At 39.8% G+C, this 15,980-nt stretch overlaps 1 protein-coding gene across 1 annotated transcript in view; it reads left to right on the top strand.

The window, feature by feature from the left end:
• Positions 1 to 13,590, top strand: part of BRMS1L (BRMS1 like transcriptional repressor) — a 63,761-nt gene extending 50,171 nt beyond the window's left edge. The window contains exons 11-12 of the mRNA XM_064512348.1: positions 4,422 to 4,513; positions 13,547 to 13,590. Coding sequence (XP_064368418.1) covers positions 4,422 to 4,513; positions 13,547 to 13,575 — 121 coding nt within the window. The 3' untranslated portion in view covers positions 13,576 to 13,590. The remainder of the gene's footprint in view (positions 1 to 4,421; positions 4,514 to 13,546) is intronic.
• The last annotated feature ends 2,390 nt before the right edge of the window (positions 13,591 to 15,980 follow it).

The following is a 15,980-nucleotide window of genomic DNA, read 5'->3' as shown; positions in this document are numbered from 1 at the left end:
GCACGTTAGACCTTTGTTTAGGCAAAATTTTGTATGCTGGACTCAGTGACATACAGTTATTAACAATTAGTACACAATCAGGTACCAGCGAAAGCATTTATTTTGTCAGAATATTCTTTTGTTGTGTCTTCCTTTTTCAAAAGCTCAGGTAAAGAAAGCAAATATTCATAAAGATTTGCTACTCCATAAAGCTTTATGAAAAGTGTCATGGAAACTCCTGATGGGTAATGGGTAGATGTCTATATGGGTAGTAATGGGTAGATGTCCATACAGAGCTCATTTCTGTCTTACAATTGTTTCTCTGTATTCTTGCAGAATCTAAGGAAAAAGATCTTTTTCAGTGGAGCTGTCCTGTTGTTTTTTTAATGAATAGTCACAGATCCCAGATCCTGGCTGACTTAATGATAAGTTATCACTGTACATTACAAGGGTTTTTTTGCCTTTTTTCTCTCCCCCCCACCTTTTTTTTTTAATACTATCAGGCTGAATTTGGAATATCTGAATTATGCAGAAGTGGATTAAAGAAATAGTAAATAATGCAAATCATATCCATACAGTTATTACTAAAACTGTCATTTGTATCGACATCATGTATATAAGGTAATGGATAAGAAAGAAGTTAGAGCAGCTTGGAGGGGAGGAATCGTCTGACAGTAAATCTATGCGCCAGACCCCATGGTACCACTGGAAAAAAAGCTGTAACTCATAAATCTTAGCTCTCTCCATCAATTATTTTTGTCATTAAAGTGGGTTTTCTTTGCATTGAATAGGGGGAATGTTAAATTTGTTGTTTGTGCAGGACTGACAGTTGCCTAGTTCATGTTTCTGGCCCATGATTTTGTTCCCATCTATATTCAAAGTAAAGATGTAAGCATGGGATTCAGCTAATTGACAAGGTCAGAATAAGAGGGCTTTTATTCCCTGGTAGGGCTGCCGGGAACTATTGGGAACTTTTCCTCTTGCCTTTGTAGCATGGGGTTCAATTATCTTCCTAAAATCATCTGGGAACTGTATTTAACCAATTCCTTGCAGCATAAAGGCCTAGAATATTGGTGTTGTTTCTTCTGCCTCTTTCTGTGACTCATTATAGCTGTGGTTTTGGTTTCAGGTTAGTTATAGAGTGTGGGAAAGCATTCTGGTGAGAAGTCTGTGTCCATGATCTGTGGACAGTCCTGAATGATTGCCTGTAACTGGGGGAACCACTTTTAGAAAGAGCCCTATCTCAGCCTGTTTAAGTGTTGGGATTTCTCCTGGCAATGGAATTTTCTTTAGTGTTTTCTGTTTTCTCTCTTTCTGTCTCACATGAGCAATTTGGAAAGAAATTCAAGGTGTCAGGCCTGACAGAGAGGAAGGTCTCCATCTTATTCAGAAGTAACATTTTGTGGAGGTGACTTCCCTTGTGTCTCACATTTAACACCTACTATTAGAACAGCAGTGGAAATCTATTGCAAAAGTTATGATTAGAGCAAGAAAGTGGCAGTTCTTTGCCTGAGATGTGCTTTGCAAATTTACTTTGTATAGGCATTGCATTCAAAATTATGACCCCTGTTTTATGATGCCCTATTTTTTCCAAAAGCATTGGAAGTGAGTGTTGTAGTCAAGTGAGAAGAAAAGATGTTGCACAGTGAGATCAAGTATATCAAAATAACTTAATGTGTACTCTAAGAATTAATGAAAGGGTATAATAATGTGTCCAGCGTTCTGAATACTGAAACTGTTCCCTTTCTTGGTTGAAATGTCCCTTCACACAGCTCAGGAAAAAAATAAAGAAAAGTATTTATGTGTACCTTAAAAACTGAGATTTCTACTTTACAAAAAAATGAGACTTTAACATTGCCTATGGTTGGTGTGAATAGTAAAAGAAACAGAAAACAAAAAAGTCCTTTGGAGCTCAGTTCAAGGGCGTCTGACACACTACAAGAGAGCCACATGACATCTGCACATTTTTCTGTACGTTCGCACTGGAAAGAGGATAGAATTACCAGGAAATGTTGCCCTGTGATTTCTGTATTGAAGTGGCTGCATCTGTGCCACCTGTTGATGACATGATTGGAGCATTAGTTCTTGCTCTGCCTTAGCACTATTGATAACTCTGCTTAACATCACCACAGGGGAGGCTTTGTTGGAGGCTGCAGTCACTTTGCCTGAGCAATGGTGTACATTGGCTCTTCCATTCAACTCTTTTTTCTGACATTAGCACATTTGAATGGGCCACCAGTGAAGCCATTCAGTGAGAACATGCACCAGGGCTTCTGGGTGGCCTGGGGCTGAGCTGAGAACTCTTGTTAATGGACTGCAAGTCGCAGCCTATTGAGGTCCATGAACTCAGTGACCAAAGAAAAGTGAGACAAAGATGTCCCTCATCGGAACATGTAGGTCAGACCCAGACAAAGGCAGACATTGACCAGTCAAACCTATTTGATTACTGAACTGAAAAAGGGCTACCTATTACAATGGGAGTGCTGTTCCTGCCCAGTTCTATACTGAACTGTGTGTGCTGTGGCGTTTACCTGTATGTTCAGGAGTACATCTGCTGTATAGCTCTAAAGATTTAGCTGATCTCTTGTTCTAATCATGACTGGATTTACATTCTGTTTAGAGTGGTTGTTATATCAGTCGTAAGCTTAAATCCACTTGAAAACGTATGTATAATCCTATTATATACATACATTGCTCATGTGTATATATAGTGAAATATATATATAGGTATGTACATGAAAAATAAGTGGCAGCTAATCTTGAATTAAGTGCAGAATTAAACTGTCATCTGGCTGTTTTGCCTATTTTTGATAAAGGTAACAATCTTTGTCAAACATTGAAAAAAAATTGTTGAATTTAAGGTGGAAGTGGCAGAAATCTGTGTCACTCTCCGAAATAACGAATACATTCAGTAGTGTAAAACTGCATTTGGGTGAAAGAAGATTTTGATTGCATTTTACCTGTGATTTGAAAATGTCTGTCCTGTGTTTGGTTTTGCCTCAAATTTATACCTGCGGGAGCTAACAACCCTTGTTTGCAATCATTAAAACTACTCTGTTAAGTCAGAGGCAGTCACCAGGTAGTGAGACCTTTTGTTCTCCAAGTTAAGGAAAAAAGGAGGCAGGGTGTGGAGGGGGGAAGAAAATTCTGCTGGCCCTACATGAGCTTTTTACTAGGCTGCAGCTAAGGCGGGCTGATTTGGATCAGTGGCTTGAAAGCCCTTGGTTGACTTTGAATAGGGATACTATGCAAGACTACCCCGTCCTTGCATCTTTGTGTGCTCTCCCTGGAGTTCTTTAGCCAAGAGATTAGATTTTTCCATGAAGATTAACAGTAGAGCTGTGAGAAACATTCTTAACCCCAAGTACCTGTTGTGAGTTCAGTTACCAAATTTGCTCATTTGATGAACTGATGGGGTTATGCCTTTACTTCTTATCTACATGGGTCCTTGCTTTCAACCTTGTGAAAATATCACTCCAAAAATTGTAGTGGTACTAAATGTCCCTGCAGTTTGGGCAAACCACGTGTATGAGACTTTACCTTATGTTCCCTGCGCTTCATTCTCCGCTTGCTTCAGGAAGAATCCTGAGGACTGAGTTATCTGGTACCTGGAAGATGTATACTTGCTCTGTAATCGGTCTCCCACAGGCCTAACCCTGCTTCTTCTAGATCACTCCTCCTGTCTTCAAACTGCATGTCATATTTCCTTCTGTTGCCAAAACCTCACAAGCTTTCAGCTTGTTGTAAATAACAAATTTCTGTTGTGACTGAAATGAAGAACAGAATAGAAATGAATCATTTTTTCCTTGATATTATGATACCATACAGGACGTATTTCGTGTCAGGTTTTTTGTTTACTTTTGTGTTTTTTACCAAAATTAAAACAAAGTGGACCCAGCTTCTATCTAGCCTGTTTCTCAGAATGGAACAGGTAGCATGTGGATGTAGAGATGGGGAGACTTAAACAAAGCAGCCTCAATCATTTGAAAAATGTTTGTATTTTAATTCCACACTTTTATTACTTTAAATGCAGACTGAGGCTTCAGGACTGTAAGGCATCCAGTTGAAAGAGACATATGGAGTGAATTGCACAAAGGACATGAAGAAAAGAGCAGAAAAAAGTCCTGGGGAATGATCAATTGGGTTAAAAAGATGAGGAAGAGAAAAGGAGACCAGAGTAAAGAAAAGGGGGGGGGGGGTGCTAGGTAAGACAGTGCACTACAAAGGAGGGAATGCTTGAGATTGGTTTGCTTGGTCAAATAAGATTAGAAGGGCTTGAAAACCCAAATATATTTACAGTGGCAGGCAAGGTGGATCCAGGGAGTCAGTTGTGAGTGTTTGAACCAAGAGATATTGCTTCCTAGGCCTTTTTTTAATGATCAAACTATTTTCACTGTTACACAATATTCTGTGACTTTGTGTATCTGTTTGTTTTATTGCAGTTGTGACAATTTGCTGCATCTTCAAAACCAAACAAGAACTCAGGCAGCTAGAGAGGATTTGGAAGAAAGAATCAGAAGACTTATTTACCTTGGTACGTTTTTGACAGCCACCCAGCTACCAGATGCAATCAGATCTCTCATTACTTACTTCGAAGTAAGCACAAAAAACAGTATATAAAGATGTGATTCTGTATGAGCATATAGTAAATATCCGAGTGTGTTTTTATGACTGCGGATAAATTGGAAACTTCAGATATACAGTAGCAAAAAGCATAAAACACTGCACCTAGCTATTGCATATAGAATCCATTTCAGCTGTAGCAGTAAATCAGTTTCCCTAACATGGCTATTGAAGCCTATGATAGATCAGAACTAACTAGATCAAAGCTATTTGGGCCTAGGGCAAACCAAGGTCACATGATTTTGCTGCTAATATTAAAAATGAGAACAGCATTAATAGAAGCAATCAATCCAGTCTCTGGGGGGCAGCACACTACCACCTCCTGTGTCTGAATGTAGCAGCCACTTTAACTTTGCACATCACCTTAGAAGAGTAATTGCTTTTACTGCTAGGTCTTAGATAACTTGCTTTCGATTTCACCATTTTCCTTCAATAAATACCTTGCATTTATTTTTATACACTGATTATAGGACTATGTTACTTAAAATGATGCGACTCTGCAACCATTACCAGTTTTATGCATGTTCAGCAATATCAGTCTAATTTTTCTTTTATGCTTGTTCAAATACTCTTGCCTCCTGTGGTTACCCTCCAGTATAAAATCTGATAAAATTACCTTGATCAAAAATGGTTCTGGTCATTTTTCCCCTGCTTCCCTCCAGATTGTTTCCATTACTGTAAAGGGTCCTGACATGTGGAAAAGCAGTCCTTTAGAAAGGATGCTTTTTTTTTTTTCTTCCCCTTCTTCTTCTTCTTCTTCTTCTTCTTCTTCTTCTTCTTCTTGCCAAGTGGTTTCTGTATTGGATGTTATGATGTTATGGGAACTTTTGTGCACCCATTACTAGAATCTCAAAGAGGCAGCTTATCTGTTTGACATCCCAAGATGATAATCACCCATAAAATCAATTAGATCAAATGGGTCTATGGAGTTCTCAGCATATTTGATTCAATGGTGTTATCAGCAGTTGAGTATTGTGCAATGAACAAGTGATAATCCAGGGGTTAAATTAAGTCATAATTTTCTTATGTTATCAACTGTCTTTAAAAGTGTGTGCAATAGCTGAAAATGAGAACAGGAGACTAAAGAACAGAATTCCTTTTTAACCTCCAGTAAGTTCTAAGGTAAAAATGCCTGCTATAAAGTAGTAAATAGCACTCTCTTCCTAGCTAGCAAGTGTTTGTACATTTCTTGATTGTTAATTTTGGTTCTCAAAGCTGAGAATTAGCACATGTGTGTTCTGTCTTTAAATTGATCAATAGTTTATATACCCAATTGTATAGTTTGAAGAGAAAAGAAAAGCTTTAAAAATTACCGTAGAATTTGATGAATTGGTTTTTGCTGAATACAAATTTCAAGGTGATAGGTACCATTTACAAAAACTGCAAGGAGGAAACATGCTAATCTATTTGTAATTGGTAACCAAGACTGCCGCCAAGGATGTGTAAATCTACATTCAGATCTTCTTACTGTTTGATTTGGGAAGTAGGTTGGAACCCAGGTCTTCTGCCTCACAGTAGAATACAAGCAGGTTGAAAATGTCCTCTTTAGAGTAGAAATCCATATCTTGCTTAAGCTTGATTTTTATTTATTTATTTGTGCATGTTATAAAGTATTTTAAATACTTATTGGCCATAAAAGAAAGATTGGCAGTTAAATCACACTTCTGGGGGATCTGTGTTTCAGTCCCTGTTCTTGGTTATTTAAGTTTTTTAATCTGAAGCAAAATGGCTCCAGCTGGAATGACCAGAGCGCCCAGCAGGTTATTTGGGGACTTCTTTAAGGGACTCCTTTTTACAGATGGAAAAACTTTAGTTTTAAAGCTGTACACTGAATCATGTAGAGAGGCTGAATCCTGAGCTTTAGCACAACCGTCCTAATCATTGATGAAACAAGAAGCACCACCATGATCTCCTTTTCAGGGTTCTGGAACACTTTTAAAATGTTGGCTTTAATCCAAAATGTGTGTACAAATTTAAGAGAGCATGTGAGTACAGGGTAATAGATACACAAATACCTGCTTAATTTTTCAAATTGATGCTGAATGAACTATTAGTCTTACTAGCAACTATGATGTGGTCTAAACTATTAAAAACAAAAGGAAATGGAAGAGAAAATGCTGACACTTGATACAACATTTCTAGATCCAGAGGGATGCTTCCTTGGAATGTTAGATTGCTTTTATAAGGTTGTGAAGGAGACACTACTCATTATCAGAATGTGGGAAAGACAAAAAAGAGACAGACACACTCATTTTGAACAAGCAAAAGAACAGTTATTTGCACAGCACTTTATTAAATCTTTGGAGATCAGTAGAACAGCATCTAATTTAGGCAAACAGTATGACCTTAATTTTATGTCTATCAGTAACTTTAAGTTCTGCAAGCACAAATCACATTAAAAGGGTTAATTTATAATGCATGATGCAAGAAAATAGACAATGAATCTTCTTAACTAACAGCTAAGATAGGGAGAATGTTAGTACGACTAACTAAGATATATTCTTCTGTACAATACTCAGCCCTAGTACTAATACAGCACGTCTCACAAATGTCCAAATCCTGATAGTTGTTCTTCAGGATCTTCAAATCTATCATTTTCAATAGAGACCCCTTTCTCTTTAAACAACTGCAACATCTTTCTCCCTGGCTTCCTGGATACATAACTGTGTCTCCATAGTCTGTACAAAGTTCTCTTAAGTCATTTTTCACATCAGTTTGATATGTCACTGTGCCCTCTAAATTCTTTACAGGGTTTATAACATCTTGGATGCTGGGAAGTGCCTGATACACTAATGTAATAATTTATTTGAAAATGCAGCTCAACTGTTGAATATTGGTGACAAGAATTATGCGTATCCTGCCATTTGTGAATGAAATACAAAAGAAATTGTCTAGAAAATGTCTGCAGCATTACCATTTAGTATGTACACAGTAGAAATGAGGCTTTTATAAATATTGAATGTGACATCTGTCTGTTCTGCACAGATCTTGTTGAGTATAAAACTTTTTATCCAGGAATAATTTTTACACATCTGGTATATGATTATAAACCTAGACTTTGTCTTTGAAGGCATGGTGAGAAGGGACCTAGTATTGAGAGAGGTGACATATGGGAAAGAAGATATTTGTAGAACATGTTAGAGAAGAGAGGAAGGATGGATAAGGCAGAAAAGCTACACTACTGCTGTGAGGGGAAAATACAACAATATGTCTAGAGAGGGTTAAGGAGGAGGGACAGGTGGTTGACTACTCAGGGAGCCATAGGCCAACAGATTGTAGTCAGTATTGCAGCTAATTCAGAGGGAGGTAGCTATTTTGGAAAAGAATGTGCGATGTGAGGGCCATTTGTGGAAGTGGCCAATGACCACAATACTGAAAACAGAGCAAGTGGAGTGAAAAGAAAACCCAAAAAACTTTGTTAACCTAGCTAGTTTGATTCCAGCTTAGAATGAAAGCTTGGCTTCTAGGTCCATGTTTTGAAGGTGCTAGTCATTAAAAGATGCATCTGACAGTCAGGGCAACCGGCTATGTAGAGTTTATTAGTTCTGTTTGATATTGCATGCATTGCATCAGACTAAAAACTTTATTTTGAGCAGGGGGATTGGTTGCTTCCATACTGTATTGATACAACATGACAGAGGAAATTTTTCACCTGATTAGAATCCAAAGCAGCAGACTGCCTGGGGGAAGGCTCATTACCTGACAAGAGTTCTACAGTTTCCTTTATCAGATGCGCCTCACAGGTAAAACATAAGTCCAGGGTGTCCACAACTTTGAACTCTGGGCAAGGTGTGCTTAACCAATTAGAGGGGTCTAGAAAGAACTGGTGGTTCAAGAACTGGTGCTTCGTGTTTCAGTGAGAGGTAAGAGACAGTGATCAGTTTGCACCAAGCGGGCTGGACAGACCAAGTAACAAAATGATGTGCACTCTATTTGGCACCAAGTTCAGGATGTGTCTTTCTTCTGCATCAGGTATAAGCCCAAGACCATGCCTGAATTCAAAGTTACCAGTCACAATATACAGGTGAAAATCTGGGCTCATGGGCTTGAGATGAGCTTCCAAGAGGTAGTATAAGAAAAATTTTGTTTAGGGTGTCCTTTGGTCCTAGCTCAGCAGGACCTGCCTATGTGTATTTTGGATATGCTGAGCACAGCATGCCTGGTCTGGCGGTGTCATAGATTTTATTTCCCCTCGCAGCAAGATAAAATCCGTTAGAAAAAGGATTTAAAGATGGGATTTAAAGATGGCCTGAACTCTGCTAATACAAGGGGCATGCCAACAATCCATACTGCATTCACAAGCACTTCACTGGTGTGAGTGCAGTGGCATGGAATTAGCTTGGGTTTAGCCCATTGTTTCTCCTGGGTTCTTAAAGGCAATGAAGACATAGCCTGAAGATTCTTTACATGGACCATTTTGGGGTGGAAGGACGGGCTGAAACACAGCAGCCTTGTAGGTGTTTAGTGAAGAATTTGTAGCAATCTTTGTGGCACTGTCATCCCTTAAGAAAAGAGAGCTAATGTATTTTTTTTACAAAATGTTTTGTGGTAGCTTACAGAATGTCAGCGGATGTTGCAGCATGCTATCTTCACTTTGATCTTACATTTATGATGATGTTTCCTCATACTTCTAACTGGGTTATTGGGGTGTAAGGAGGACAAAGATCAGTGCTTCTCTGGGAACTCTAAGTTCAGAGTTTTCCTGTTCCTTTGAAAGCCTTTAAAGGAAAGTGGTGGTGTGGACTGAAATAGGCTCATGGGCCCGGCCAATGCAAGTCTGCACCTCTCTGCGTAGTTTCTTAAATTTCCAAAGGATGTTTCCAAGTTGTTAAATAAAGTTGCAAAGCTGGGAAGAATAGGCTGGTTTTAATTAGGTTGTGTAAAGCTCAAGCAGCTTAGTGGTTCCCTGGGATGAGAGAGCAACTCTTACTAAATTCTGCCATTTGATGTTTTGGGCTTAAAAAAAAAAAAGTTATGTGCCAAAGCTACAGGGAGCTTTTTTGCAAGGCCAAGGGTCCACTACTGAACCATTCCCCTTGGGACAGAGAGTCTGGATGGATTCAGTATGTTACCACCTGCCTGTGCCATGCAGGGCTGCCATGAAAGGTGGGGTGGCAGGGCAGAGCAGAGCAGCAGCAGCAGACTGGCAGGACAGCACTGAGCCCTCCGCAGGTCATGGAAGTGGCTGCCGGGAACATGGCTCCTGGTGAGCCTGGCTTGTAGAAATTAATGGTGACAAAATCAGAGCAGCGGCAATGACTTCGAGAGTGGTTATCTGGACTGGCCAGGGAGAATGTCTCGTAAGCACCTTCGTTGAAAAACTGCTGAAGCTGGAGTCGTTTCAGGCTACCAGTGGGAGACAGTGAGGGAGGAGGGTGACACTTGGTTGCCTCAGCGGTTACTGCAGCTGGCGGAGATGTCAGGACAATTGCTGGTGTACTGTGCAGGGAGGTGGCTTTGCTTATTGTGAATTGCTGGTACGTGATTATATTCTTTCCCTTCTCTTCCAGTAAAATACTGTTTAAACCCACCTGTTCCACTCTTTACTTGCTCACGGAAAAGTATTATTTGTCAAAACTCCAGACAGCTTAGATCAGGATGATATCTGAATATTTCTGTGTTTGCTCAGTTGTGCTCTGCCCTCAGTTGTGTTAGCAACTGTTTGTGCGTTTGTAAAACTAGTGAGATTCAGAAACTACGCTAGGCTAAAGAAGACCTGTTTTAGAGGGAAGTGGTAGTTATTTTCTTGAGTTAATCTCCTGCATGGCCCCACAGACTGTTGTGTTAGTGCAGCTGTGAGGGAGGTGTGGGCTGGAGTGAGTGTGCAAGGCACAGGAGGAGCTTGACAGGGTGTTGCTACTGCCTGTCCAACGGCCTTCGTGTGCCAGGCTGCTGCGGGAAGGGAGAGTGAGACAGGCGTGCTTAAGTGTTGTGGTGGTTTAGGGATTGAACTCAGCCCTTGTTGCTGCCAGTCAGCAGTGACAGAAGGGTGACACAGGAAACTGAAAATTACATTGAAACACCTTCTGAAATTGCTTTGGTTCTCCTGCAAGTAGAGTAGGAAAAGAGGGAGTGAGCATCCTCAACAAACTCCGTGAGGGAGGTATTTGTTCCATCTGCATTGCACTTTAAGGGTGGAAAAGCCTGGCTTTCCTCTCTAATTGACTGCTCCGTAATAGTGGCAGGAGATGTTTGCCATGTTACCTTTTTGATCCATTCTAAGTCACTTGGTGCTGCCTGCTGAATCACTAGTATAAATTTCTTTTTTTATCACTATAACCCTGAATTTTTATATCTAACTCTTTTATTTGGTTTAACTTGTTGAACCATTATTGAATTTGTACTATGTAAACATCTATCTGTGGGACTCAAATCTGACAGAAGAGAAATCAATTAGGGTAGGAACAAAACCCATACTTGAGTAGTCTTGAAGGACATTCAACTATATTTAATTTCCATTGTGGGCAGGGAAGCTTCTATAAGGTGACTGCTCCCTGACATTGGAAGTGTATTTACCATTAAATCATAATTGGAATACGAGATTGCATTTTTTTTTATCCAGAATTGTTAAAATGTAGAAAAGGTTTCATTTCTACTGCAGGTCAGAGAGGTGTAAGAGTATGTTGTACATATTTGAACATTTATATCTTGAAAATAGTAGATAATGAGTATATTTTAAATACTTTTCTTCTGAATAATGTATTGAAGCCAAACAGTATTATATTCATCAGTTCATCAGTATTCACAGAATGGCTGTATGTTTACTTGAATCTTTGAATTTGCATGGCATATATGCTATGCAGCCTTATAGAAGAAATATTTCCATTTTAGAATTCAACTTTTGTAACCTTTGGCAACATGTAGTATCAATGGCTCTTTGTTGTTTAAAAAAAGTGAAACTGTAAGCTATCCGCAAGGATATGCAGGGCATTGCTATAGCAACACAGCCTCCCTTCCAGCACCAAGAGAGAGGTCATGAATAAAAGATGGGGTTCTAAAGACAACAAAATAGAAAAGGTTGTTTCAACCCTTCTAATATGTGACATTTGCAGTTATTTTGTTAAATGCAAACTAAAAAAAAATGTTGGGAAAGGGCATGCCTTTGCTGAAAGTATGCGTTTACATACTGGGAATGTCACTAAGCAAATATACACCTTTTGCATTTATCAGCTTAGAAAAGGGGAATAGAAATCAATAGCAGAAGTAGACAGCATGCAATTTCTTAAAATGTGTGTGTATATATATAAAAGAAATAATCAGCTTAAATGTCTGTCTGATTTGAAAAGTAGAGGAGGTATACTATCTGAATTTACATAATGAAAATATAATGTTGAAAAAACACCACCTATTTTCTGGTTTATACTTGAGTTTCAAAAAATTAAAATGTAAATTTTCTATCAAAGAAGGAAAGATTCTCACTTTCAATAAATTTCTATTTTCCTTTGGCTTTATAGAGTTTATAACAAAATTGAAGATCAATCTCTCTTTTCCTGTACCCTACTCCCCTTTCTGGCCACTGGTACTTTTAATAAAAGTATTTTAATTAATGAATTAGCAGTGAGCTGTCAGAATAGCAGTATAGTTTGAAAGGTTGCTTTGAAAAGTGAATGTTTTTTTTGTTATTGCATTTGAATTCAGATTAAAAGACAAAGAAGGCTACAAGACCATTTCCTCTCTGGGGTCCTGTTTACTTTAAAAAAAAAAAAAAAAAAAAAGAATTGTTTAAAAAAATTCTGCGGCTTTAAAAAAAATGTGTATTCCCTTATTATATATAAGCATTATATATGAAAAACAAAGAAACATATCAATGATAATCTTTCATTTGTTCTTTGGAAAAATGTAGGGTTTATATCTCCATGTGGATTTATTTTATTTGAAATCGTAAACTAAATCCCTCTCCCTCCTCCCTCTCCCTCCTCCCTCTCCCTCCTCCCTCTCCCTCCTCCCTCCTCCCTCCTCCCTCCTCCCTCCTCCCTCCTCCCTCCTCCCTCCTCCCTCCTCCCTCCTCCCTCCTCCCTCCTCCCTCCTCCCTCCTCCCTCCTCCCTCCTCCCTCCTCCCTCCTCCCTCCTCCCTCCTCCCTCCTCCCTCCTCCCTCCTCCCTCCTCCCTCCTCCCTCCTCCCTCCTCCCTCCTCCCTCCTCCCTCCTCCCTCTCCCTTCTCCCTCCTCCCTCTCACTCTCACTCTCACTCTCACTCTCCCTCCTCACTCTCACTCTCCCTCCTCACTCTCCCTCTCCCTCCTCACTCTCCCTCTCCCTCCTCACTCTCCCTCTCCCTCCTCACTCTCCCTCTCCCTCCTCACTCTCCCTCTCCCTCCTCCCTCTCCCTCCTCCCTCTCCCTCCTCACTCTCCCTCCTCACTCTCCCTCCTCACTCTCCCTCCTCACTCTCCCTCCTCACTCTCCCTCCTCACTCTCCCTCCTCACTCTCACTCTCCCTCCTCACTCTCACTCTCACTCTCCCTCCTCACTCTCACTCTCCCTCCTCACTCTCACTCTCCCTCCTCACTCTCCCTCCTCACTCTCCCTCCTCACTCTCCCTCCTCACTCTCCCTCCTCACTCTCACTCTCCCTCCTCACTCTCACTCTCCCTCCTCACTCTCACTCTCCCTCCTCACTCTCACTCTCCCTCCTCACTCTCACTCTCCCTCCTCACTCTGAGAGTAAATGTTATTCAGGAAGCAATGTGATTCAACAGTGGTGGGGGAAAAAAAAGTTTATCCATCAATCCTATAACTCCAACATTCAGAAAAGGAAGCTTTGCTTCCTTCAGTTCATAATTTTTTTTTTTTTTTACCCTCGAGATACACTTTTCCTGCAATTATATCCTTGTTCTATTTGTCTCCATTGACCTGCACAAGTGGCATAAAGAAAATATAAAACATTGCTGTTCAGCGTTAGAAAACCAAATTAATTGTTATTTCTTTTTTTCTTTTCCCATTCCAGTCCAGTCTAATCACTGTCCTGCATTTTGAGGTGTGTGAAGCAGATTAATCATCAGATGATTCATCCCAGAGAATCCTGAGAAATACTTCGATCGATTTAATAGCTTGCTGCTTTAGTCTTTAAATACGTTGTGAATTGTCCTTGGTCTTGTCAAAATAAAGCCTGTTTGCGGCACTCGTTACTTTGGCCAGATAAGTCCAATTTTACATCTGGTCTGCTGCATAACTGCTGGTCACTGTCATTGCTCAAAAATCTCTATTCTTTATACTGTCTGATAGTTTTACTATATCTGCCACACACACCAGAACTTTCTCTTGGAAAGACTCATGGCTCTTACCTGGACGTAGGAGCACTGAACTTGTTGTTGAAAATTCATGACTTCATGGTGACGAGCAACAGCTTTAAGGTTTTGGATGAGATTTTGAAAAGCAGCAAGTTCTGCTTACTGACTTAAATTCTTACATTAGCGATACAGTCATCAGAGCGAGGAGTGGTAAATGCATTAGTCAGCAGTCTTTAAATTGCCTTCTTTTCTTGAACAGGCATCTTTTCTGAAATCTTATTGGCTTTTGTATCTTAAAATTTTGACATTTAGTGACTCTGATCACTGATTAGGTTGATGTGCTTCATTTATCAATGTCTATGGGAAACAGACAGCAAAATTCAGTTCTCCAAGCTCTGTCTTCCTGCTGAATTCTGGTTTGGTGCAAGAGACCTGCTGTAAGGCGAGCTTGAATGGAAAAGCGTATATCCTTATTTAATCATGGTGGAGGTATTCAACCAATAAATTTGTTCCAGTTTGGAGATCTTGGGGTGTTTCCTGTTTGGATAGGGAGATGTGTTTTTCCAATGGAGCATCTTACCAGCGTCTGTCACAGACACTCTTTGCCTACACTACTGAAGTTTTCTGAAAGAGAAGAGGTGCCTCCTGTGTAGTGCTTTGTTCAGCAATATTATGCGACAATATTACCCTGCAGGACCAGGGTGAGGGGAAAGGCAAAAAGTCACTGAGAGGGTGGAGGTGGGGAATTAAAATCTGTCGTTGTTAGCGCAATGTTATTCTGGTCAGAAAAATTGTACAGTACAGTTGCCATGAATAGTTAGCAACACGATCCTGTGCCAGTTGTTAAGGGCATTAAAATACCTTTCCGAATGCAACTTCGTGATTCCTTTTTTTCCACTCCTTCAGGTGACTAGTATGCTCAGATGAATGACAGACATTTCAGGTTCTTTTTGCCACTTTGAGCAAACTGTCATATAGCTCTTAAGTTTATTGACAGCCACTTTAAGCCCCCCCCGCCCAATGATATTTCCTTACTATCAGTGTGAAATCTTTTGACTTTGCTGTCAAGATCGAATTTTGTTTTGGGCAGATGTCTGTCTAATACACATTAAAAATGATCTGTTCATACTTTGCTTTTTCTTCAGAGATAATGAGACTGTTTTTATTGGTCTTCTATTGTCCCATTATAACTGCAACCAGAGTTGCCTGTGTCATTTCTGTGATTTGTTATGGAGTTTTTGTATCTCCTTTTTTTACTTGCTGTCTCTTTTTTTCTGACCTGTCAGTACCAGTCCTCTTCTACACAGAGAATGCTTACCTCTCTGGTCTCTCTGTGTGCCTAAACACTAGAAAAAGATGAATCAAACTGCTGGTAAGCATTGAAGTAGTCTAACTTATTCTCTCTTACGTTAGCAATTTTGCTTAGCAGCTCTGTGGGAGAAATTGGTAAAGTTCACCAAATCATTCCTCATTGTCACGGTGTGAACCAGTGTTGTATATTCCAGTAGTGCTTTTTAGTCCATTGATTGCTGTCCTCTTTTTTGAAGGGCCTTGTAGCATGTCCTACAGTTCATCTTTGTCTTCTTCCTCATGTCCACTTACTGAGCACGGTTAGTACTGAGTCTACTCTTCATACAGCATGTGGAACCTGGCTTACTGCTAGCTAGTTCTCCACGTGGTAGGACTCTGTGCCATGTCACTCATGACCAGGGCAACGTCCTAGATACATCATAGCTTTCTTGTTCAGTTTGATATAATAAGTACCTAGCCATCAAAATCTGCTTGCATGCAAGTAATACGATAAAGAAATTGAAGATGTTTTCTCCAAACATTTTATCAGTATATGGGAAATAGTGTTACTATAGTCCATGCACAGCTTCTGATTTCAAATCATAATAATTTTAGTTTTATATATGAGAAGCACAAAATCAAATCCACAGTTAAAGTCTCTGTAGGAAGCATAATGTGGCTTTTTTCTTTGTGCTGGTTTGCATCTGAACACAAAATGGTTACTGCTTCATTGTCACTATATGTAACTTCGCTTGCCTCCCTTCACAGAAAACACTAACAGATAGCAGCGTAGCCAAAAATACTGTAACGCAAACTTGCAGATATACCACATTTGACATTAAAACTAGACTGAACAATGAG

Source organism: Dromaius novaehollandiae, chromosome 5 (assembly GCF_036370855.1).
Source record: "Dromaius novaehollandiae isolate bDroNov1 chromosome 5, bDroNov1.hap1, whole genome shotgun sequence".
In the NCBI taxonomy this organism is placed as follows: Eukaryota; Metazoa; Chordata; class Aves; order Casuariiformes; family Dromaiidae; genus Dromaius; species Dromaius novaehollandiae.
The sequence above is the reverse complement of the archived record's forward strand: the minus strand, read 5'-3'. Positions and strand labels throughout refer to the sequence as shown.